This window comes from Eschrichtius robustus, chromosome 10 (assembly GCF_028021215.1).
Source record: "Eschrichtius robustus isolate mEscRob2 chromosome 10, mEscRob2.pri, whole genome shotgun sequence".
NCBI lineage: Eukaryota > Metazoa > Chordata > Mammalia > Artiodactyla > Eschrichtiidae > Eschrichtius > Eschrichtius robustus.
In genome coordinates, this window is record NC_090833.1 from 67192882 (window position 1) to 67219900 (window position 27019).

Below are 27019 nucleotides of genomic sequence, written 5' to 3' on the forward strand. Positions count from 1 at the left end.
CTATAGCCTAGCTAAATTGACTCATCAAATTAACCATAATAGAAATAGACATCAAATTTTAAATTGGAGACATCTTAGAACTCTCCTGGTTATCTAACCACACCCTACCACTCCCCCATTTTGTGGATGAGGAAACAGAGGTCCAGGGAAGTTTGTGATTTCAGTTCACAAAAAAGAAAAGGGCTTCCCAGCAGTTTCTTTTAACAATTGAAGGTCTAGTACCACTTCCCCTTGCCTTATCAGCTGAGTCATCAGGCATTAGGTTCTAGGCTATTCATTAACCAGGACTGAAATCCCAAATGAATTACTGGTACCTTTTTTTTTCTCTTTTTGAGTTCTGCTTTTTTCTCGAGGGATTTTATGACTGAGCTTTAAATAGAATTAAAAAAAAAAATACTGTGTGACATAATTCTAGCCCCAAGTCTTAGTGTCTATTTTCAGCAGAGACTGTCTTTTTATGTTTTGTTCAATTTTGGTGGCTTATTGCAGTAGACTATGAACATATATTTTTTTTTCCCTATTGCCAGGGATGGGAAACTTTATGGAAATACTATCCCACTCTGTGAATCCCCCTTGCTAAATTACCCCTTATCTGATGAGGAACTAGATTATTTGGGGGAGTTGAAAAATACAGAAGTGGTTATTGGTTTTTTATTCTGCACATTTTATATACTTAAAACATTTTTTTTTTTTTTTTCTGAAGGACAGAAATAGGATCACTTGTGAATGAAACTGTAGGTGATAGTATAAACTATGTTTCCAGGGAGGGACTGAAACTTGCATGATACCTCTCCTACCAACTCCTTTTGAGGGGTGTGTGTAAGCAATTAGCCACAGAGTCCATGGGAAGTTCTCACTTTAGGGAAACAGGGCTTAGAAAGTTATTGCTTTTAACTCCAGTGAACCACACCAGAAGCTCAGAACATCATGCAAATCAATTTCTGCATTTTCTATATAGTATTTGACAAGAAGCAGGATAGGTTGAAAGCTGGGGAAAAGGCCAAGAGCTTAGCTCACCTAAACTCATTTTAAAGTTTTTGGCTCCAGACATTCAAAGAAAATCATTTGTCATTCTATTGAATTCTTGGGGGGGAAATCACTAGTTTTTAGATTTTTAGGAACCTTTCAATTTTTCTTCAATATAGTGAGAAATAGAGTTAGCACTGTTAGCTCAATTAACTCAATTTAGATAGATGAAAATGCCTTTACTCATTTTCTAAGAAAGAATACAAAATTTCTGGATGGGAAAAATAAATATATATTTTTTGAAATTCACTTTCAAAATATCATGGCATTTAAGCATTCCAATTTAATGACAGCTAAGAAAAACTAGTGTGAAACCTATATCCCATAAAGTGTATCCACCCTGCCTTTCATACGTGGCAATACCACCATCTGGAAAAACAAGATCTACTTGTATTTAGCCAGATACCAAGAAAATACTGCTGTAATTTTGACTTTTCTGTTTCCTTCTGAATATTGGGTATGTCATCAAGTATTATCATTTAATTTTTAGGACCTAACCAATGAATAATAATTAAAGAACTTTCATAAAGATTCAGAGTATGGGCTTCTGTTATTTATTTATTATCATAGGTGATGCCTTTCTACAAATATTGGGAAAACAATATTTTGAATTTTCTATTTTTTTGCCTGTTGACAGAGAAGAAGATATGACACTTTACAGGGGAGGTAAGAGTCTCAGAAAGGAGACTGAGAACCAGTGCTCACTCATAGTTAAGGGTCCTCCTTCAATTTATTTTGGTCTTAGAATAATTCATTGAGATACATTTTTTTTTTCAACTGATAATTGTCTGCTCTGCAAACACTGTGTTAGGTACTGCAGTCTCAGATGTTTTCAGACAAAGAAGCATGTGACATGATTCCCACCTTTTGCATCTTACACTAAGATGAGCAGAAGTTCTCAGCAATTTTACTCATCAAGTAGCTAGTGCCAGGGAGTCCAACAGATGATGTGTTTCATTAAGAGTTCACAGGAAATCTAGTAACTTCCATCTAGGGCAATCAAGATGAAGATGGAGAAGGTGAAATCTGGGTGAGCAACTTAGAGAATTGGTAGGATTTGAAAATAAGAAAAGAGAAATAGGTCCAGGTACAAGGCAGCAGGAATTAACACAGCATATTTGGTGGATGGTAAGGAAACCTGGCTTTGTATAATGAATGATGAGACAAAGCTAAACAAAAATAGGGACGTTAGGCAGTAAAAACTTTGCAGGTGTGTGACGTATGAATCAATTTGGTCTTAAGTCTATTGAATTTCACTGATGTGATTTTCAAGGAGGCCTTTATAAAAAGTAGCTGGAGATATGGTAGTTGGATCTTCAGTGTTTGATTGAAATGCACTGCAGGGAAGAATCAGAGCTGCAACTAGAGAATGGAGTGTCTTTTGCCTAGAGGTGACAGTTAATGCGGGGGAGGGTGAGTCGTTGGAAAGCGGGAGGCATCCTTTGGGCTGGGAACAGTGGTCATTTATTTAAGCTGTCTCCTGCTGCTGATTCCCTTGACATTTTTCTTATTCGGCATATAGAAAAAAATAGCATGAGACAACACTACTGCAGACTCAGAATTAAGACTGAATTTAAAACATGAGTTGATTATGTTATTTATTTTCTTTCTTTGAAGAGAAAAACTATCCCTGAGTGAGGTTATCAGTCTTGTTTGCCTTACTTTATGCCTCCTTTCAGTCATCTTAACATTAACATTTACAAAATTACACTGTAGTTCAGTCCACAAATCTTTACTGAGTATGTGTTGTGAGGAATACAATGAAGAATAAGATAGAAGAAGGTGAGATTTTTGGTTTGGTTGGAATACAGAATATATGGAGAGCGTAATAGAAAATAAGATTGAAAGTATAAGCTCTCAGTGTTGTGCTACATGGGTACAATTGAAGGTTTTGAACAGAAGAGTTGTTTTTAGACAGTACAGGTTTTAGGAACCACCTCACTGGAAAACAGTAGGGCAAGCCTATTCTTAAATAAATGGTGCTAGGTGAGGAAAACAAAACTCATCGTTGGCCAAATGAGCTCAGGGAGCCTGTCTTCCTCACCTTGACTCTTATACACAAAGGCAATAGAAGTTTTAGTAATGTTATTTAAAGAACAGGAGGAGAAAATGTTTGGCATACTCCTAAGGAGTGAGAAGATTGTTATTTAACACATTGTTTAATTCAGTGCCTTGATATGTTTAGATCCTTTGTGACTTGGAAAAACAAAAGTAGCCCAGAGAACAATGTGGATGTCGTTTTGAATACTCTTCTTTTTCCGTCAATCTAATTAGATAAGAAAATTTATATCAACCAAATAATCAGACCAGGACCAGTATCTACCTGTTAGCTTCATTCAGAATATTTGGTGAACTGTTTCTCTCAGAGCAGCTCAAATGTCAGCTTTTGTGGAGAACAGAAAGATTCATATTTTCTCTTTCTCCCTTCCTCTCTGTCCTCCTGCCTTCCCCTGCCTCCCCCTCAGTACTTAAGCCAAATAGTTAAAGCCAGTGGACTGATGAGTTGTCCTCCGTGTGAGTTACCAGGACTAGTTCTAAATTACTAATGGCCAGTGTGATCCCATTTGATATGGAGCCAGCAATTGTGGTGCTAACCTGTTGATGGATGCAGAATGGGAGGAAATTAAAATTACTCTCAGTTGAGCAATGTGGGATTGAAAGTATTGTATAAGCCCTTGTGCTTTTGATGAAGGTCATATTTTATGGCTTAGAGATGGCCAAAATGTGATTAACCCAAGGTTACCAGGATTCTCTAATGTTACTATAAATGGAGACATTTCTCAGCTACTTGGTTTTTGTGACAGTTTTGCAAATGAAAATTAAATATCTCATTCATGGGTCATGGGAGGGGTATATCTATAATGATCCTCTTTAACTAAAATGGGGCCTTTTGATATAGTGAGTTCTGTGACATTGAAGACAGTCAGGTAGAACTGAGACAGTTGAGTCGGGGTTGTGTAGCTTATATTTCTTTATTGTGTAGGAGTTCAACAAGATTAGAGTTTCCCAGCCCAAATTTAACAGAAAACCACATACTTCAAGAATAAGACACAAGAGGGGCCTAAGTATGAGCTAAAACTGCCATCACTGAGCAAAGTGAAAGGGAGGGAATCGGTGTAAAAATCATAGTAAAATTTGTTTGGTGATAGGGAAAATTCGATATTAGTAACCTTTAAGTCCCCTTCTATTCCTGATTTTCTATAACTTAAACCTCAACATGCAGGTTAAGTTACTGGCACTTGGAATTCCACTAGGAAGTTCTAAACTGAATTCTAAGGCCTTCCCATCCCCATTTCTGGGCTGGTAAACATCTTTAAGAAAGTAGGCAAAGAAGCTGACTTCTGGGCCAGATCACAGTTGGTACAGGCTTTTTAGATTGCGTGATAGTGATGCTACACAAAACCTGGATCTGTGCAGACTGTTGAAATAGTTGATAGCCATCATCACCTAGGATACAGGTTAGGTGAGAGGGCTGATGTCAAGGACCGAAGGTTAAAGCGGTGAATCTAACTCTGGCCATCTGGCCCTTTGAATCTAAAGGAACTTCAGGCAGAAATGGCCAGCACCACGGACAGCTCTTCAGTGCTATGGTGCAAATGCAAAGCCACCTAGGGTTTACTTGGGAAAATTGCCTTCCAGGTCCTGGTTCCACCTCTTCCTAGCTAAAGATCCCTACCATGGACAGGCAGTTTAATTTATGCAAGCCTCAGTTTTCTCATCTGCAACATAGGAATAATATCTGCTCTACATAGTTCTTATGGTACGCATACTGGATGATAAGTTACAAGTGAAAGTGCCAGTTATACAAATTAAAGGTGTGAATATTGTTTTTTACTAACATTTCATTTTTAATCATTGACCTTTATCTGCCTAACATTGTATTATGTTAATGAAAATTGCTAGATTCTCCTCAAGGTACGAAACAACAGTTAAATAAACTGATGGGAAAAACCAGGGTATTTAATCAGATATACAATTTACTGGTAAGAGAACAGAACTAGGATATATTGCATGTCTTGTAGGTTCACACACCGGTTTTTATATTTACTGTGCCGTTTATTTTCATAACAACTCTGTGTGCCATGGCAGTCCATTCCATGTCCTTCCATCATAGCATATTCCTTCTGTTAGTGCTGCTGAGGTGAAATCTGGGCCAGAGTGGTGATAGAATTCAGACTCTTGGTTTTCCCAAGAGTGATCTCTTCTAAAGATTTTCCTGATGGCAGAATGCAGGAGTTAAAGAAAGAGAGTGTAAGGACTATACCTCAGCCCCCTATAAGGGGATATCAGAGCTTCCACGGCCAGAGAGATAGAGCCATGTATCCCAGGACTCTTTTAGAAGGAGGTAACCCAAGCTCACTTGGATGACCCAAGTTGTTACTGAGGTTGCTGCAGGTCTGGCCATGGTGGGGATCCTCTGCAAAGACCCTCAACACAGTGGCTATTAAAGGAAATGAAAAATTATACTTCAGTATCTGTGTGTGATAACTTTATGTGGCACAGTGACATCTTAGTAAAAAGCATCTAACTGGGCTTCCCTGGTGGCGCAGTGGTTGAGAGTCTGCCTGCCAATGCAGGGGACACGGGTTCTGGTCTGGGAAGATCCCACATGCTGCTGAGCAGCTGGGCCCGTGAGCCACAACTGCTGAGCCTGTGCGTCTGGAGCCTGTGCTCCGCAAGAAGAGAGGCTGAGATAGTGAGAGGCCCGCGCACCGCGATGAGGAGTGGACCCCGCTTGCCGCAGCTAGAGAAAGCCCTCGCACAGAAACGAAGACCCAACACAGCCAAAAATAAATAAATAAAAATAATTAAAAAAAAAAAAACAACACAGTTCGAGTACTTTAAAAAAAAAAAAAGGCATCTAACTACCTTTACAGTTATAGAGGAATGAAATTCTAGTGTCATTAGCATTTAATATTTCCTATCTTTGATGAAATTAAAGTATCTTCCTTGTGATCCCTTCATAATTTTCATTAGACTTAATTTGAGTCTTTATTTCAAAACAGAATAGGATATCTAATCTTTTAATGAACATGAATTCTGCATGTGGAAAATGACCATTGGCATATGTAAATTGATGAAAATAAGATGTATGATAATGGGAATTGATTGGGTAGCAAAGAAGTACCCTCAACCTCTTTCCACATAGTTTATCTTATGTATATAAGGACGTAGACAGCTACAGGGAGATTTATAAGACTACTATTTAAGTCCTTTTATCTGAAGATCAGCTAGGCTGATATTTTTCATACCAGTTTGATAGATGCTTGTGATTATCTGTTCAACAGCCCATTGAGGAATAGGTTGAGGATATAGCAATTTTCTACCTAGGTAGCATTTTAGATCCATTATCAGAGGGGAATGATTATTGTATGATGCTGTTGTCCCTTGGAACTCTCAAAAGGAAAGCGTTAGTGATTTGATAGTTGTGTGATGATTTATATAATAGAAAGAGCACTAGGGTTGAAATCAGAAGATATAAGTCTGAATTCTTGCTTCAGTACCTACCAGATGCATGGATTTTGGTAAGTTGTTCATATCCGCTGAGCCAAAGCCGTCTCCTATGAAAATGGGACGGCCCACCTACATCAGAGAATAGTTATGAGATTGTATTCGATGATGTTTGTCAAAGTGCTTAAAACTTGTGACATATTTTTAAAAGAAAATTTATTTATAATTCCTTTTTTGGGTTATTTTCTACAGAAAGTGAGTGAGAAGGTTGGAGGAGCTGAAGGAACCAAGCTAGATGATGACTTCAAAGAGATGGAAAGGGTGAGTCTTCATCACTCAGAGTTCCCTTGACATAAAATTGCCCAGCATACTAAGTGGAGAAGAGAGAAAGGAAAGGGGAAACCGTTCTCCACTGGTACCTGAGAATACATTTTGTTATTCTTAAAAGTACTCTCCTTTTAGTGTATATTTTAAAACAGAAAATGTAAAGTATCTGTTTTTTTTTTACTATCCTAAGAACAAAGCCTCCATGAAGGTGAAACGTCATAATGGATTTTATCGTTACTTTTCCAAATAGGGACAACATGGAGATGGTGTTTGAACTGCGCTGGGGTGGGACGAAAAGAGGAGAAGGTGGGGAATGATGTACCAAATGTTAGGGGGAGAGTTTGAGTCACTTTCTAGCTTTCGAGAACTTTCCTGAGGGGACTGTGCCAGCCAGAGGCAGCATGTGTAGTGAACACAGTGGTGAGCCGGTCTGACCTTGGCCTGAGCTCCACTTCTACTGCCTGTTGCACAAGTCAGCATATTGCTCTGAGCTTCTATACTTTCATAATGTAAAAGGAGAATATAAATTTGTTCTTCAGAGACTTTTATTAAGGATTAAAAATAATATAAATCATTTAACATTCTTCCTTAAAAGATAACAGGTTCTCAACAAGTGAGAGTGGAGGTGGTGAACAAAATAAGCCTTTTCATTTTTCTTGCGACAGATGCCGTATTTTCTCTTTTACTTTTCGTTCACTTTGAGACTGTCCATAGAAAGAGATACATAGGCTTATGATGGAGAGTGGGTATTGCATTGTGCAATTAATTATTTTAGATTTTAAATTGTGGATGGGTAAAGGATCTGGGAATACAAACCCTGTACTTGAACAGAGAGGATAGCGAAAGCCTGTGATACCCAGAAACCACATTTTTACTTTCTGCCCTGTCTTTTTCAGTTTTTCTTCTGAAGAATTCATTGATGAATACAACAAATTCTTGTTTTGTACCTCCTCTGAGACAGGCATGTAGGATATAGTAGTGAACAGGATAGATAAGATTCCTGACTGCATTAAATTCATAATCTAGTGGGGAAGATAGACTTTGGACAAATACTGACCAGTGTGGCAAGGGTAACAAAACATGTCACTAGAGAAGCTTGGGACAGAGGAAACTCACCCACATAGGGTGGTCAGGGAAGACTTTCCTGATATTTAAGTGAGGATATAAAGGATGAGTAAGAGTTAGCAGAGCCTAGTGCGTTTCTGGTAAAGGAAACTGCAAGCAAGAGAGAACTGGACAGGGACTTCTGTGGTGGTGCAGTGGCTGAGACTCCGTGCTCCCAATGCAGGGGGCCCAGGTTCAATCCCTGGTCAGGGAACTAGATCCCATGTGCCGCAGCTAAAGATCCCGATGCTGCAACTAAAAGATCCTGCAAGCTACAACTAAAGATCCCACATGCTGCAACGAAGACCCAGTGCAGCCAAATAAGTAAATAAATATTAAAAAAAAAAAAGAGAGAGAGAGAGAGAACTGGAAACATTTGAGTTCCTGAATAAAAGATGAGTTGCTGAGAGACAGGAGTCTTGTGAAATGAGACTGTTTAGTGTTTACCTAGCTGGTATTTCTGGCTAAGTTCTTGAGATGGACCTCACTGATAGAATAGGGAGCTTCACTGATAGGAGATTTAATGAGTCTCCAGAACCCGACACACCTGCTCAGAATGACTTGGCTTTGACTCCTCTGCTCGCCATAGTTCCACACCCCTCTTTATGAGCAGCCCTGCGGGTCTGTTCATTTGCACCAATCTCTGTCTACACCCAGTCTTCCTTCGTCCCCCTTATCCTTTGATGTCTCCCTCCCATCCCCACCCTGGAGGGAGTGTATAATATTCCACGTGGCCAGTGCCCTGTCATTAATGACAAATCAGGCAGGTGTTTAGGAATTTAGGACTAAGGAATCAGAATTTGAGTCCTGCTTTCAGCCTCTGCCAGGACACAAGGTAATAAGCTCGGTAGCCCACTGCCTAAACTGAGACAAACTAACTTTCTGTTTCTTAAATGAGATTAAAAAGAATAAGAAATTTGGAGAACAGTGTTTATAACTGAACAACTAATTAAGCCTTTGAATCCAGGCCAGTCTTGCAAAGTAATTGAAATAAAAGAGGATCTTACAAATATTTTACTTCAGGCAAAGACCCACAGACGTCCCTCTGAGTCTGTTGGTAAGGTTTATTTCTCCTGTTTCCTAGAAAATAATGAGTTTCTGAAGCTTTTATTTCAAAATCTAGATATTACCGTAATAAGGTTTTGCTGATTGAAGAACACACTTGTGGTTCTGTATTTGGGTTTATAACTAAGTAGACTGAGAGATTTACATCTTAGTGAGGTGTGGACATTGTTTATTCTGCTTCATTCCACACATCTTTTGCCTTATCTCTACTCATGTTAAATTCACATTAAAGGTGGAGGTTTCTGTGGTAATTGGAAAGCACATGCTTTAGATTTAGACTCCAAATCTGTTCTGTTTATATGTTTATTACACACAAAAACATTTTAGCTCAGTGTTCCCAAACCTGCAGAAGAATCACCTTTCCATGGTCAATTTCCTGTTCATCAAAGATTTAGAGCAGAGAGACCTTTGTTCACTGTGTTCTCAGAGGTGCAGTGAGACAACAAAACGAGATAAATTAGAGGTTTGCATCAAGCAACACTACGGGGAGAGAGAAGTGGGTATTCCTAGAGATTGTTTCCATAATCAGCCACCCCATCCACTCTCCTGCTGAGATACAGTAAAATTACCATGTGCATCTCTTAGCCCTTGTAGCCTTCCCGGCCCGGAGCTGATTGGGTGGACTCTTTCAGCTGTGTTTTCGCTGCAGGAACCCTGCCTGTAACCATTTCTGTCCTCCTCCTAAGTGCCTGCATGGAATTGTTTCTTTGTTCATTTTAAATGGTATTTGTTGCTTACAAGCACCCTCAAACACAGACTAAATTTCTTACCATGGTACAGACATTGTGTGGATTTTTTTCTTTGAAAAGCTGCAGATTTTTTTGTCAAGAGGAAGCACTAGAATTTGAGGGACCTCTGGTTTCTTCGAAATTTACGTCAGTTGCTGCAGTGATTTTGTGTGTGTGTGTGTGGTGTGTGGTTATGTTCATGAATTCACATGGAATATCTGTAAATGCCTCCACGTGGCAGGCATCCTGCTGGGCACCAGGAATACAAAGATGATTAAGGTACAGTTCTTGCCTTCAGGAGCTTCTAGTTTTGATGGAAGAAATAGACACATAAATTAGTGTCTTATGGGACATGGTGCTTGATGCCTTGGGAAGTATTTTCATGGAAGACCTAACTCAGGTTGGGTAGATCAGTGGAGGCTTCCTAGAAGAAAGGGCATCTGAGCTAAATCCTGAAATTTTCCGTTTCTGTGTATATGAGTAATGTAGAAGTCCAAGCCAAGGGGTACAGTGTCTCTTTTAGCAGCCTGAAAAGTATCATGGGAAATCCCTGCTGTAGAAACCAGGAGTCCTCAAGTTGAAAGCATGGCTATAGACCATTTTAATGAGAATGGAATTTTTCTGAAGGGGCAGCCTCAAGTTTTAAGGCAAGCAGATGTTGAGAAAGAATGGAAAGATTGTCATTCCTTATACGAGTGAGAGAATGTACTGTTTGCAGAGCAGCCTGTGCGGGAAGCGCTATAGGAGAATGTCCATGGTCATTATCTCCATATACTTAACTAGTCATTGGGTGGAGAGGAGCTGGATCCTTCTGTTTAACCCCAAGTGGTAGGCTAGAATTAATGAGTAGAAGCTATGGGGAGATAGATTCAGACTCAACATAAGAAAGAACTTTTTGTTGTCGGAGCTTTTTAAATAAAAAAGAGCCTTGAGGATTACTGAATTCCCCATCACTGCCCATGTTTAAAGAGAGGCTAAACCCACGGTTCCCACATTCTGTGTGAAGCACAATAGTTGTCATCTCCTTCGAGTTTTGTGGCAAGTAATTTGTTACTAATGTAATTTTTAATAATGTCAGTCTCACTTGGATTCTAGTGATCTATCCCAAATGGGAGAGAAAGGAGTAAAGTCCCAGCCAGCATGCTCAGAGTTTCACATATCCCTGAGTGCACCGTGGGCACCTGTCATATACGTGAACGTCTTCTTCATGGGTGTGGTGGTAAAAGAGAAGGTGTGGATTAACGGTACTGAGACACTCACTTGCTGGTGTGGAACTGTAGGATGGGTGGGAGCCCCAAACAAGATGAGCTTTAAAGACATTTTTCTGCTTATCCTGAAATTTAGTGAAGACTAGCTTCTTCTCAGTCACGTGTTTGCAGCATGTTTCCAAACCAATGTTCATTAAAGGTAAATGCCTAAGAAGATTAACAAAAAAATACATTGGGGCAATCTCAGCCTAATGTGTTGTTTATTTTTGTTTTCAACACACAGTTCATTAATCAGGCTTTCCAAATACATGAGGTAACTGCTGTAAAGCAGAGCAATCTGGGGACAGGTACATTAATTCTTCCATGTCAGTAGGGGACTATTAAAACATCCCCTTATTGGACCAGCCTGTATCTCACTGCCAGACAGACTTTCCCAGGATACTGTTTTCATCGTGTCTCTGTGACTTGTTTAGTTAGGTGTTCTCCTTCAGGTCCTGTCCTTTAAGTGGGTGTGCATTCATTCTTAATAGGTACATTTTCTTAATTTCAGTGACAGCAAAATTAAGAATTTGAAAGATTTTCGTGTTTCATATGACATTTTAACATCTCTTTTGCATAACCACTGTAAGTTAACCCGTGTCTAAGTGGGTGCTTAATTCATCTATTTAGTATTGATCCCTAAACCCACAAACTGTCTGTGCTCCATTTTAAGATGTCCATTTTTTTTTTCTTAAACTCTGCTACTGTGTCCCTGTGACAGCATCTGGTAACGCAGTGTCTGATGATGTGAAGTCATATCTTTCAGTCCTTTTGTTAGTCCACAAAGAATGCTGTGTTTTTCACCTGTGCTGCCACCTGTGTTCAGGAAACAGTGACTGCTCCTTTTCCAATGGGGAAGGGTAATGTTCAAATGCCTCAAAACAATAGCCCCATTCTAGTCAATCTGGTGCCTTTCGGTTCTCTTGTATCTTGTCTCTAAAGACTGAGACAGCTGGTGAAATGATGGGCATCCGTAGATTCAGCGTGGCATGCCTTTGTGAAAGTAGAACCTTAGCACAGGGAGCAGCAAACTTTCTCTGTAAATATATTAGGCTTTGTGGGCCAGAGGGCGTCTGTGGTCTGTGTTGCGGCTCCTCATCTCTGCTATTGAAGAGCAAAAGCAAGCATCAGTGGTATTTGAATGAAGGAGCATGGCTGTGTTCCAATAAAATTTACCCAAGGACGCTGAAATTTGCATTTTGTATAGTTATTATGTGCAACAAAATAGTCTTCTTCTTTTGAATTGTTCCAGCTCTTTACAAATCTAACAACGGGGGCTTCCCTGGTAGCACAGTGGTTAAGAATCCGCCTGCCAATGCAGGGAACACGGGTTCGAGCCCTGGTCCGGGAAGATCCCACATGCCGCGGAGCAACTAAGCCCGTGCGCCACAACTACTGAGCCTGTGCTCTAGAGCCCGTGAGCCACAACTATTGAGCCCAAGTGCTGCAACTACTGAAGCCTCGCACCTAGAGCCTGTGCTGCGCAACAAGAGAAGCCACTGCAACAAAGAGTAGCCCCTGCTCGCCACAACTAGAGAAAGCCCGCGCAGCAATGAAGACCCAGAGCAGCCAAAAATAAATAAATAAATAAATAAATATTTTTTTTTTAAAAAGGAAAAAAATCTATAACAACAGGCAGTGGCCCAGATTTGGCCCACCGGCCATGGTTTGCCAACCCTTGACTTAGCATGAAGAAGGGAAATGTTATAGTGAGTAAAGCGGGTTGAGAGAGCTGTTTCTCTCCCTACCCCTAATTGTAAATTACAAGACTGGATAGTGGAGGAGGAACCTGCTAATGTATTGAGAGTTGCTAAAATCTTGGTAATGAGAAAATTGAAGTAAAAAGACCAGAGGAATATGTGCCTATGCTTTTACTTTGAGGAAAATAAAACAGAACTTATTTCATACAGATAAGTTTTTATTTCCTGCAAACATGCCTGTATCTTATATAGCTAGCTTCACCTCCTCTAAACAGCCTTCCCTAATGACTCCCTGCCCCAATCCAGACAAGGGTAGTTAAAGAAACAGAGGCTCAGGCGCTCACAAAAATGGAGGTTGCCGTTTGGGATGCATCAAAACTTGTTTTCAAGCAGTAGGAAAATTTGGGCATTAAGGAAATCATTAGCTACATGTCATAAGTTCAGAATTAAACTGTGCTGTTCTCAAATGGGAATAAGCTCTTGCCAGTTATAATAAATTATTTAAGTGGCAATCTTCTTAGTTCATGGTAGTTATACTAGGCCTGTTAATAAGAGGGTATATGGTTGGACATTGACAGTTGCGGTGTATAAATAGCGTTCCTAGCAAGAGCCTGACAAGGAGCGTTTAAGGTTCTCACAGGGTGATGGCCTCACCTTGTCCATGGCTGACACAGTATAGTTTTGTTTAGCAAAAAGAGTTCTGGACAAAAAGGGGACAGAGACGGAGAGAAGTTGGACGTTGGTCAGCCTCCTACTGGCTGATGTCATTGGGCGATCCAGTTCCTCCAGCATTCTTCCTTGGAAGCCGTGTCTGATCCATGACCTTTGGAACTATATTTCTTCCCATGATAGCTGCGTGGGTTGTGTGACCTCAGAGAATTCATTTCCCTTCTCCAGGTTCAGACTGGCATATTTAAAAAATCAAGGCTTTGGACTGGATGCTATACTGGCCTTGTTCTCTTATGTTTATTAACTCTGTCAAGTGTAAAATCAGGAGTAAGATCCTAGTAAATGAATTTGCTTAGTAGCTCTCCCCTGTTTGGTGTATGTCCTGAAAATGCATTCTGCAAATTATTATACTGGATAAAGTTGTTTTCAGAGGTGGATTGCAAGTGAAGGTTATTTTATGCTCTGATCAAAAGGGTTTAGCTAGAAATTTCTCTAGATTGATATCTAGATCAGGTACCTGAAAGTGTTGAAGGAATCTGCCTCAGTGGGCACAAGATCTGGGGTTGTATGGGCTCTTCCCTGGGAGACTTTGGCCAAACCATGGGGGACACTGAGTAGTTTTTATTCTCACTCTTCTTCTAAGGTTGAATCCCACTTTGGGGACCAGATGCAATGCTCTAATATTGGTGTCTCCAGTGTCTCTGTGCCTCCCCCAAGACCACTGGCTTTAGCCAAGCTAATAGCTTCTGTTTATAGAGCCTGAGTACTTGGGCAGTCACGGAGCCCAGAAGGGAAAGGGGGTTTCATTTCACAAATGAGAACCACTTTTCATGCTTTCCTTGCTGACTTGCCCATGGACCACTCCAGATATACACTACTGGCACCCAGCCTCTGTAGAGAAGCCAGTGTAACTGAGGGCATGTGGTCAAACAACTTAGCCTGGGACAGCCTCCCTTTTGCAGAGGCCCAGGGTAGAATAGTTCTTGTGAATGAGTTTCTGTAGACTTTGAGGACTTTCAAAACAAAACCAGAAGGTGAGCTGGAAGGTGCTTTCCTCCTGGTCCTGTGTGGTTGGCCTCTGCCAGGTCTCCAGCTCCATCTAGGAAATGGTACAGAGAGCTTTGCAGCTCTGAGTTGGTGTCTCTCTTCAGGTTAGGAGATGTCCCTGTTGCCTTTGTGTGCTTTCAAGAAGTATTGGGTGGTAGTTAACAACACATACACTGGAGCCGGAATTGGGCAAGTTTCTTAACCTCTGTGTATCTGTTTCATAAGGCTTCTGAGGATTTGGTATGTAAAGATATTTAAAGCCCTTGGAACAATTTCTGACAAATATAAAACAGTTTATGATGATGGTGGTCATGATTATTACTGAGGGTAGAGATGGGGGAAAGTTAGAAATTGGTTAGCTCCCTCACATCAGATGAGTTCAGAATACCAAGTGGTCACTGGCCAATTCAGTTCCTCTGTCACTCTCCCTTAGAAACTTTGACCTTTGGAACTACTTTTCTTCCAGTCATAGCCACATAGGACATTTGGATCCATTTGACATTGAATGCTTTAAGCCCTGTCATATAGTCAGCAGAAGATCTGTGTTTTTGTCCTATCACACCTGTAACCTGGACTTTCAGCCTGTTTTTTCTGCACACACCCTTTGACTTCATTTCCATTACATTGAGTGCATAGTTGTTGGTTGGCATGTTGGTAATACTTCCAGGACCTCCGTGTATGGCCACACAAGTTCTGCACTATAAAACTCTGGGGGCCACTATTTATTGCAGAACTAAATACTACTTAGCCACATACTCAAATCTAAGATGTATTAAAAACTCAAGTTAACCAAAAGAATGTGGTACAGGGTTCACATGTGGGCAGACATCTCTTAAATAGGAATGCTTTTTGAGCTAATTTTATACCATGATGGCCTCATAAGAAAAAATGTTTCCTCTATTCCTCTACAGTAGTAGCAAGCTCCTTACACACACAGTAATATGACTACCATGGAAGGGGAAATTATTAAGTATTGAAAAACAAAGCTGAAAGATAAAATCTTCTGGTTATGGTTTGGTTTCTGATTATGAAAGAGAAGAAGGCTTACACAGACATAGAAAACAAATATACGGATACCAAGGGGGAAAGGGCTGGGGTGGGAGGAATTGGGAACTGGGATTGACACATATACAGTACTGATACTATGTATAAAATAGACAACTGATGGGCCCATACTGAATGGCACAGGGAACTCTACCTAATGCACCGTGGTAACCTAAGTGGGAGGCAAGTCCAAAAGGGAGAGGATATCTATATGTGTATGGCTGATTCTTTTGTTGTGCAGTGGAGGCTAACACAACATTGTAAAGCAACCATACTCCAATAAAAATTAATTAAAAAAAAAAAAGAAAGAGAAGGAGGCTTGCCCCATCCATAAGAGGTTGATTTTGTATGTAGGTGCAGTAGGTTACAGAAAAATTGGAATTGAGGGAGGAGCCCTTGAACTCTAAAGAAAACAACAAAGTCTCCTTGAACTTAATTGAGATCTGATATTCTGCCATCAAAAATTAATTCCCTTCATTCATACTTACGTATTCCATGTACATACCTTGGATAGGAGGATGCGCTAATTTTCAGTAGTCATTTACCCTGCAGAGTGAATGAATGGACCACACGTGTTGATAAGAAAAGGATTTCATGGGGGAATGTAGAGAGGACCTCACTGCATGGCCTCTTCATGTGGGAAAAAGGGTGCAACAGAGAGAGGACATGGTGACCTGCTGAGTGCAAATACTGACCATTCAGAATTTTGCAAGGATAGACTCTAGGACCAAGATTTTAATTTAGAATTAACCAAAAGTTCAAGAACTGCTTAGAAGTGTTTGCTCAAGATTTTTATGTACTTGGGATGTTCTCAGAAGTTAAATAAAAACTTTCCCTCTCTTACCTGAACAAGCAGAGTCGATGTTGCATGTTTCTTTCTTTAGAGCAGTGAAATGTGCCACCATGCCTGGCCCTCTGTAGACATCCAGTAAATGCCTCTGGGGCAAAATATGTTTCATAGCTCCACCTTACTTTTTTTAAATTTATGTTTATTTTATGCTGAATTTATTCCTGGGTCATATATTTTTGTTTCTTCAGTTTCTTTCGGGACATCTTCTTCTCTGCAACCTCCTCTTCAGGTTTAGGCACAATTTGCTCTTTTTCAATAGGGATCATCATAGTGTGGCAGAGAGGGCTCAGGTAGGGGTTAATCCGTCCATGAGCTCTGTAAGTCCAGGGCCCATCTCGGATTCTGTTCACCTGGATGTGCTCGATGCCAGAGACGCTACATGAAAACCCTTAAGTGTAACTTTACTCTCCGCATTTTTAAGCGTGTGCGGCAAAAAATTCACTCTTTTTTGGGTCATGGACCCTCTGTCCAGCCCCACTCTTTGACCTGGATGGATACACCAGCCAACTCCAACATTGTAATGATGGAATAGCATGCATTGCTTCTGTAAAGTGACATCTTTCAGAGACTTGGTGGCTTTTTGGATATGCACACCCTCTATGGCCTGGCCATAGCTTCATGGGTGTTCTTAAAGTGAACGTGAAGATCTGAACCTCTTGATTTGCAAGATTTTGTGGGGTTTTCTGTGTCAAGTGAGGAGTGAACCATTCTCAGAGACCACCTCAGGCAACTTACAGTGAGAGGAAGCTATATCCACCTTATTTTACCAGGGGGTAAGGAAGTATATTTTGAAACACATTTTAGGAAATTAGTAGTTTCCTTTTTGGGTAAATGGGCTTTCCAAGTCTTGATGGAACACAGCTGAATGCAAAGCCAGTGTTACTGCTGGCAGCTCTGTGAGCCCCTCACCTTCCACCGCAGGACTTGTTGCTCTGTTGTACCACCAGTGGTTGTATATATACTCAAGCAAAAACTACGTTTCTAAAGCTAATAATTTGCATCATTTAGAATATTTATTTTCTCATTTCAGAAAGTGGATGTCACCAGCAGGGCTGTGATGGAAATAATGACTAAAACAATTGAGTACCTTCAACCCAATCCAGGTAAGGGCTCGTTTTATACTTGCAGGGGTATCCCTCCAGGTAACTTTTCGTTTCTCTTTGGTAGACAGGCTAGGTTTGGTGCGCTTCTGCTTGCTCTATCCTCCCTTCTGGAAGTTCAGTGGCTTCAGGTGGAGCATTTCGACTGGGAAGGGAGGACTTTTTAGGTTCACACTGAAGTAACTGGAGGCTTCTGTGATATTTTATCTGACTGTAGTGTAATTAACAAATAGCACTGTGTGGGCAGCGTGGGTGGCACATGATGTCAGGGTAGCTGCAAGCTGTTATTAACTGGACACTGATTTGAAAGGGATTGTAAGAAAGAAAACTGGGAGGATTTTCAGATAAAACATAGTAATTCACCAAAGGTGTGAAAAAGTAGGAAGTTGAACGGTTTTTGTGAAATACAGAGGGTTTCCGTCCATACGCATCACTGAAGTCTTTGGAGGGTTGTTCTTTGTTCTGATTTTTCTCCAAGCACATCACAGATCAGCACTTGTCCTTGCTAACCTCTTACACTCTTAAGAGAAGGGAGTTATAATAGAGATAATGGAGCTGTACCTCGAAAAGAGAGCCAGGCAGAAGTGGGGTGATGTCGAAGAGCACAAGGTGTAACAGAGCAAAGCAGCTGATACTATAGACCTCCTCAGCACTCTTCCTGCAGAGCAGTTCCTAACTGCAGAGTATAGAAACTTGAAGCAAGGTTGAATATATTTAAGTAAAACGTATGAATACTGGGAAAACTGCGTATCTTGAGACCAGTTTCTTTGGGAGTTTCAGGTTGAGATTCCTGTGTCTTTGGTGGTCCTAGGGGAGATGGTTCAGGCACTGTGTCAGCCCCACTGTGTTTGTATTCTGAGCATTAACGGGTGAGAGATAAGAAAAGGAAATAACGTGGGATAAGAGGAGGCAGACAAGCACAGTCAGTGCTGACCAGCTCCCTACTGCCTTCTGCTGGCTGCAGCTTTCACTCAGCCCAAACTGTGGGAATAACATTCTCAGTTTTTTAAAAAACGGCATCAGAGATGGGATTATGTGAGGAAGGAAAATATTGAAGTAAGTGATAAGCCATAGGAACCAGGCATTTAACTGATAGTAGACCAAATTGTTGGCCAATTAGGCAACGAATAGCAAAAATGAAGTTTCCAATTTTTGCTTGCAGCCTTCTTCATGACCTCTGTATTCCACAGAGATTCAAGGATCTCTTATCTAAGAGATCTTCACCTGTTCCTAAGTATTTAAACAGCTGTGATAGGTCAGTTTTGAAAAGAGAATTGCTCGCCCCAAGTCTCATGGTAAGAAGTCATTGTTTAGGGAAGGACGTTTTTGTCTTTGAGTAGAACCTTGAAGTGCTCCCTCATTTCCCGGGATTTATGCATGAATGGTGCTAGGATTACTTAGCCCTGCTGTTGTAAGGCTAATATATATTTTTTTAACATCTTTATTGGAGTATAATTTCTTTACAATGTTGTGTTAGTTTCTGCTGTATAACAAAGTGAATCAGCTATACAAATACATATATCCCCATATCCCCTCCCTCTTGCGTCTCCCTCCCACCCTCCCTATCCCACCCCTCTAGGTGGTCACAAAGCACGGAGCTGATCTCCCAGCGCTATGCGGCTGCTTCCCACTAGCTATCTATTTGACATTTGGTAGTGTATATACGTCAGTGCTACTCTCTCATTTCGTCCCAGCTTACTCTTCCCCCTCCCCGTGTCCTCAAGTCCATTCTCTACATCTGTGTCTTTATTCCTGCCCTGCCCTTAGGTTCATCAGAACCTTTTTTTTTTTTTTTTTAGATTCCATATATATGTGTTAGCATACGATATTTGTTTTTCTCTTTCTGACTTACTTCACTCTGTATGAAACACTCTAGGTCCATCCACCTCACTACAAATAACTCAATTTTGTTTCTTTTTATGGCTGAGTAATGTTCCATTATATATATGTGCCACATCTTTTTTATCCATTCATCTTTCGATGGACACTTAGGTTGCTTCCATGTTGTAGGACCAATATTAAATGTAGGGAAGGAGAGGGAAAATATAGTATTTATTGAGCCCTAATGCATTTTCAGTATGTCGCTAGTTATATACACTGTCTCCTCTCTAAAACTAGCTGTTTTTTTTCCTGATTATAAAAAGAAAACGCAGTTGAAAAATTCGTAGTATAGCAAAGAAACTAAAAATCCATGAACACAGATCTTTGGTGGGGACCCATCTGTGTTCCTGAGTATAATGGAATTCAGGTGTATGGAGGTATGCTGTGCTGAATAGGATGTCCCTCAAAATCCAGGGCTATCCAGAACCTCCAAATGTGACCTTATTTGGAAATAACATCTTTTGAGGTGTAATCAGTTTAATGACCTTGAGATGAACTCATTCTGGAGTTAGAGTGAGCCCTAAATCCAACAACTGGTGTCCTTATAAGAAGAAGAGAAAACACAGAGAGACACAGGGCAGAAGGCCACGTGACGACAGAGGCCAAGATTAGAGTGATGCTGCCACAAACCAAGGAATGCCGGGAGCCCCCAGAGCTGGAAGAGGCGAGGAAGGATTCTCCCAGAGAGCCTCAGAAAGAACCAACCCTGCTGACACCTTGATTTCAAGTGTCTTGAACTGTGAGAGAGTAAATTTCTGTTGTTCTGAGCCCCACAATTTGTGGCGATTTGTTACGGCAGACCTAGAAAACTAATATAGTAGGCTAGCCTACTTTTCCTCAGGAAAAACAAGGGCCAGAGAATTTAAGAAACTTTCCCAAAGTTACACACCTAGGAAGGGATGAAACCAGGATTGGGACCCAGGTCTGACGCCCCCGAGCCCAGGAACTTTCCATTGCACAGTCCTGCTTCTGAGAAGAACGGGTTCTTCATTTAGGTGCAAAGGGTCCTTTGCTTTCAGAGTGGATGTGACAGAAATCCAGAAAGGGAACAAATTGTGGGGTTGAGACTTATTTTTATTTTAATAAAAAAGATAACAGGAGGAGGTAATTGGGGGAGATTTGAATTTTTAGAAATGACGTATTTTTAACAGAATCCTGAATGTGCCTATTAGCTACCAGCATATTGGTTTTATGGCTATTTAAAAATTGAATGAACATCTGCCACCAAGGAGAACAATTAAGGCCATCACCAGGCAATCACAAGGTGGTTTCAGAAAAGCAGTTATATATGGGCAGGCCACATATTTATACAAATAAGTGTCATCTAGAAGGGTCCAGAATTAAACAAAATTTCATATGCTCATTCTTCAGAATTTAGACAATTTGTGTTTAATTGGCTTATAATAGATATGACTTAGTTCCTCCATGAATTTCTTGCCCTGAGAGCAGACATTGGCTAGAGCTCCTGAAAGGTGGCTGAGCCAGTACACTTGTTCAGAGTCCAAGTGTCCTTGCGAAGGGGACACAAGAATCTAGCCAGCACCCAGAGGCTCCCAGTCCTTGGGCACAGAAGAGCAGAATATTCCCGAACTCATGCTGTGTGATAAATGCTTTGACCACTCAGCCTCTCTGTGACCCCAGAAACTGGGTCAACCAATACGGATCACTGGCTTCTGGTCCTGAATAAGCAAGATCTGGCCAGGGTCAGGATAGGGGCTTATGCAAAGTAACAAATTTACCTGGACAGGCCAGTAGGATCTGTGGAAATTAATGCTTTGAGGGTACTTTGAGAGTATCTTGTATTTGATTCATACTCTAGGATGCATTCTGGCTTTCAAATCTTGTGGTTATGGAGCATACAGATCTGTATAGTCTTGAAACTCAATTCCTATTGAAATGATGACCAAAGAGAGTTGGATTACTTTTCTTGAATCTGTAGCTGTGCTCTGTGTAGGCCCACCCATCTGCTCTTGCCCTCCTCCGGAGTGATATTTTAAAAGGCAGACCTGATCATGTCATCATCTTGCACAAAACCCTTCAATGGGTTTTTCACTGCTTTTAGGATTAAGTTTTACCATTTTTAACAAGGCTCAAAGGGCCCTCCCTACATGGTCAGCCCTGCCCTTTCCCCTCTACCTTGCCAGACAAACAGTCTCCTCAGGTCCAGCATCAAGGGCATTTAGAAGCCTTCCAGAAGCCCTGACTGCATTAGGTTCCACTGTCAGTGACCCTCTCATGATCCCAGCTGCTTTCCCCTGGTGGCACATGCCACACTTACTGTAATTGCATGGTGTGTGTGCTTTGGTTTGTCCTCCCCTGTAAGGACAGGGCTCTGCCTGTCTTATTCCCCGCCGTCCCCCCATATGCGCCCAGGCCCCAACTCAGATCCAGGCAGCCCATGAAATTTGGATATTTGAAAAAATGAATTATGAAGCACAGTTGATAGTCAGTGGCTAATGTGATAAAACTGCTATAATGTAAAAGAGAGAAGGAGAAACTCTTCCTTTCCCCTAACCCATCAGCTCTACCCATGTAACCAACATTTATCAAATGCATTTACTTTTATACAAGGACCTATGCAATTCTAGATGTAGTGGGGGTAGATGCAGAACCAAGATTGGGCCCCTGCCCCCTGGGACCTCACAGTCTAACAGCATAAAATATGTGTACTCTGAGGAGAGCTGCCCAGAGGCCTTCATGGCTAATTCCTTCTGGAAATTCCAGCTAACTGATGAAGTGAGGAGGGGTGAGTGGGGTCACAGGCCTGCAGGTGTGGCCTTCAAAGGCAGGGCTTTCGAGGACATAGAACAGAGAGCTGTAAAGTCTTTCAGCTTGGACTGTGAAATGATTCTGACAGGAACAACATAAACCAGTACAGATTTCCAAGCTGCTTAGATAAGAAATAATTTGAACTTGAGAAGTCCTGTGTACTTCTACTGATTGTGAGCCCCTATTCTCATGGTATCTAAGAGCAAAGATCATCGGAGAAGATATAAATCAGTTTACTTTTAATAAATTTATTTTATTTTATTTATTTATTTTTGGCTGCATTGGGTCTTCCTTGCTGTGTGCAGGCTTTCTCTGGTTGCGGCGAGCGGGGCCTACTCTTCACGTTGCGGTGCATGGGCTTCTCATTGCGGTGGCTTCTCTTGTTGTGGAGCACGGGCTCATGGCACATGGGCTTCAGTAGTTGTAGCACATGGTCTCAGTAGTTGTGGCATGCAGACTCAGTAGTTGTGGCTCGATGGCTCTAGGGCGCGGGCTCAGTAGTTGTGGTGCACGGGCTTAGTTGCTCTGTGGCATGTGGGATCTTCCCAGACCAGGGCTCCAACCTGTGTCCCCTGCATTGGCAGGCAGATTCTTAACTACTGTGCCACCAGGGAAGCCCTGAATCCGTTTTCTTATATGAGTATTCTGATGCCTTGTGGGGGGAAAATAAATCAGCAATGTCCAATAGAAATAAGATGCAAGGCACATGTGTAATTTTGAATTTTCTAGTAACCATATTAAAAAAAGTAAAAAAGAAAGGTAGAGAAGAAGCAAGAAGAACTACAATCCTGCAGCCAGTGGAACAAAAACCACATTCACAGAAAGATAGACAAAATGAAAAGGCAGAGGGCTATGTACCAGATGAAGGAACAAGATAAAACCCCAGAAAAACAACTAAATAAATTGGAGATAGGCAACCTTCCAGAAAGAGAATTCAGAATAATGATAGTGAAGATGATCCACGACCTTGGAAAAAGAAAGGAGGCAAAGATCGAGAAGATGCAAGAAATGTTTAACAAAGACGTAGAAGAATTAAAGAACAAACAAACAGACATGAACAATACAATAACTGAAATGAAAACTACACTAGAAGGAATCAAGAACAGAATAACTGAGGCAGAAGAACGGATAAGTGCCCTGGAAGACAGAATGGGGGAATTCACTGCTGCGGAACAGAATAACGAAAAAAGAATGAAAAGAAATGAAGACAGCCTAAGAGACCTCTGGGACAAAATTAAATGCAACAACATTCGCATTATAGGGGTCCCAGAAGAAGAAGAGAAAAAGAAAGGGACTGAGAAAATATTTGAAGAGATTATAGTTGAAAACTTCCCTAATATGGGAAAGGAAATAGTCAAGTCCAGGAAGCACAGAGGGTCCCATACAGGATAAATCCAAGGAGAAACACGCAAGACACATATTAATCAAATTATCAAAAATTAAATACAAAGAACAAATATTAAAAGCAGCAAGGGAAATATAAATCCAAGGAGAAACATGCAAGACACATATTAATCAAACTATCAAAAATTAAATACAAAGGACAAATACTAAAAGCAGCAAGGGAAAAACAAGTAACATATAAGGGAATCCCCATAAGGTTAACAGCTGATCTTTCAGCAGAAACTCTGCAAGCCAGAAGGCAGTGGCAGGACATATGTAAAGTGATGAAAGAGAAGAACCTACAACCAAGATTACTCTACCCAGCAATCTATTCAGATTTGATGGAGAAATTAAAAGCTTTACAGACAAGCAAAAGCTAAGACAATTCAGCACCACCAAACCAGCTCTGCAAAAAATGCTAAAGGAACTTCTCTAGGCAGGAAACACAAGAGAAGGAAAGAAAAGACCTACAATAATAAACCCAAAACAATTAAGAAAATGGTAATAGGAACATACATATCGATAATTAACTTAAATGTAAATGGATTAAATGCTCCCACCAAAAGACATAGACTGGCTGAATGGATACAAAAACAAGACCCATATATATGCTGTCTACAAGAGACCCACTTCAGACCTAGGGACACATACAGACTGAAAGTGAGGGGATGGAAAAAGATATTCCATGCAAATGGAAACCAAAAGAAAGCTGGAGTAGCAATTCTCATATCAGACAAAATTGGCTTTAAAACAAAGACTATTACTAGAGACAAAGAAGGACACTAAAAAATGATCAAGGGATCAAACCAAGAAGAAGATATAACAATTGTAAATATTTATGCACCCAACATAGGAGCACCTCAATACATAAGGCAAATACTAACAGCCATAAAAGGGGAAATCGACAGTAACACAATCATAGTAGGGGACTTTAACACTCCACTTTAACCAATGGACAGATCATCCAAAATGAAAATACATAAGGAAACACAAGCTTTAACGGATACATTAAACAAGATGGACTTAATTGATATTTATAGGACATTCCATCCATCCAAAAACAACAGAATACACATTCTTCTCAAGTGCTCATGGAACATTCTCCAGGATAGATCATATCTTGGGTCACAAGTCAAGCCTTGGGAAATTTAAGAAAATTGAAATCGTATCAAGTATCTTTTCCGACCACAATGCTCTGAGACTAGATATCAATTACAGGAAAAAATCTGAAAGAAATACAAACACATGGAGGCTAAACAATATGCTACTAAATAACCAAGAGATCACTGAAGAAATCAAAGAGGAAATCAAAAAATACCTAGAAACAAATGACAATGAAAACACAACGACCCAAAAACCTATGGGATGCAGCAAAAGCAGTTCTAAGAGGGAAGTTTACAGCTATACAGGCCTACCTTAAGAAACAAGAAACATCTCAAATAAACAACCTAACCTTACACCTAAAGCAATTAGAGAAAAAAGAACAGGAAAACCCCAAAGATAGCAGAAGGAAAGAAATCATAAAGATCAGATCAGAAATAAATGAAAAAGAAATGAAGGAAACAGTAGCAAAGATCAATAAAACTAAAAGCTGGTTCTTTGAGAAAATAAAATTGATACACCATTAGCCAGACTTATCAAGAAAACAAGGGAGAAGACTCAAATCAATAAAATTAGAAATGAAAAAGAAGTAACAACTGACACTGCAGAAATACAAAGGATCATGAGAGATTACTACAAGCAACTATATGCCAATAAAATGGACAACCTGGAAGAAATGGACAAATTCCTAGAAATGCACAACCTTCCGAGACTGAACCAGGAAGAAATAGAAAATATGAACAGACCAATCACAAGCACTGAAATTTAAACTGTGATTAAAAATCTTCCAACAAACAAAAGCCCAGGACCAGATGGCTTCACAGGCGAATTCTGTGAAACATTTATACAAGAGCTAACACCTATCCTTCTCAAACTCTTCCAAAATATTGCAGAGGGAGGAACACTCCCCAACTCATTCTATGAGGCCACCATCACCCTGATACCAAAACCAGACAAAGATGTCACAAAGAAAGAAAACTACAGGCCAATATCACTGATGAACATAGATGCAAAAATCCTTAACAAAATACTAGCAAACAGAATCCAACAGCACATTAAAAGGATCATACACCATGATCAAGTGGGGTTTATTCCAGGAATGCAAGGATTCTTCAATATATGCAAATCAATCATCGTGATACATCATATTGACAAATTGAAGGAGAAAAACCGTATGATCATCTCAAGAGATGCAGAGAAAGCTTTTGACAAAATTCAACACCCATTTATGATAAAAGCCCTGCAGAAAGTAGGCATAGAGGGAACTTTCCTCAACATAATAAAGGCCATATATGACAAACCCACAGCCAAAATTGTTCTCAATGGTGAAAAACTGAAACCATATCCACTAAGATCAGGAACAAGACAAGGTTGCCCACTCTCACCACTATTATTCAACATAGTTTTGGAAGTGTTAGCCACAGCAATCAGAGAAGAAAAAGAAATAAAAGGAATCCAAATCGGAAAAGAAGTAAAGCTGTCACTATTTGCAGATGACATGATACTACTATACATAGAGAATCCTAAAGATGCTACTAGAAAACTACTAGAGGTAATCAATGAATTTGGTAAAGGAGCAGGATACAAAATTAATGCACAGAAATCTCTTGCATTCCTATTCACTAATGATGAAAAATCTGAAAGTGAAATTAAGAAAACACTCCCATTTACCATTGCAACAAAAAGAATAAAATATCTAGGAATAAACCTACCTAAGGAGACAAAAGACCTGTATGCAGAAAATTATAAGACACTGATGAAAGAGATTAAAGATGATACAAATAGATGGAGAGATATACCATGTTCTTGGATTGGAAGAATCAACATTGTGAAAATGACTCTACTACCCAAAGCAATCTACAGATTCAATGCAATCCCTATCAAACTACCACTGGCATTTTTCACAGAACTAGAACAAAAAATTTCACAATTTGTATGGAAACACAAAAGACCCCGAATAGCCAAAGCAATCTTGAGAACGAAAAATGAAGCTGGAGGAATCAGGCTCCCTGACTTCAGACTATACTACAAAGCTACAGTAATCAAGAGAGTATGGTACTGGCACAAAAACAGAAATATAAATCAATGGAACAGGATAGAAAGCCCGGAGATAAACCCACGCACATATGGTCACCTAATTTATGACAAAGGAGGCAAGAACATACAATGGAGAAAAGACAGCCTCTTCAATAAGCGGTGCTGGGAAAACTGGACAGCTACATGTAAAAGAATGAAATTAGAACACTACCGAACACCATACACAAAAATAAACTCAAAATGGATTAAACACCTAAATGTAAGGCCAGACACTATCAAACTCTTAGAGGAAAACATAGGCAGAACACTCTATGACATAAATCACAGCAAGATCCTTTTTGACCCAACTCCTAGAGAAATGGAAATAAAAACACAAATAAACAAATGGGACCTAATGAAACTTAAAAGGTTTTGCACAGCAAAGGAAACCATAAACAAGACCAAAAGACAACCCTCAGAATGGGAGAAAATATTTGCAAATGAAGCAACG

At 40.2% G+C, this 27019-nt stretch overlaps 1 protein-coding gene across 1 annotated transcript in view; it reads left to right on the plus strand.

Annotated features, from left to right (window-relative positions):
• Positions 1–27019, plus strand: part of SH3GL2 (SH3 domain containing GRB2 like 2, endophilin A1) — a 196999-nt gene that overhangs the window by 133902 nt on the left and 36078 nt on the right. The window contains exons 2-3 of the mRNA XM_068552452.1: positions 6730–6798; positions 17289–17361. Coding sequence (XP_068408553.1) covers positions 6790–6798; positions 17289–17361 — 82 coding nt within the window. The 5' untranslated portion in view covers positions 6730–6789. The remainder of the gene's footprint in view (positions 1–6729; positions 6799–17288; positions 17362–27019) is intronic.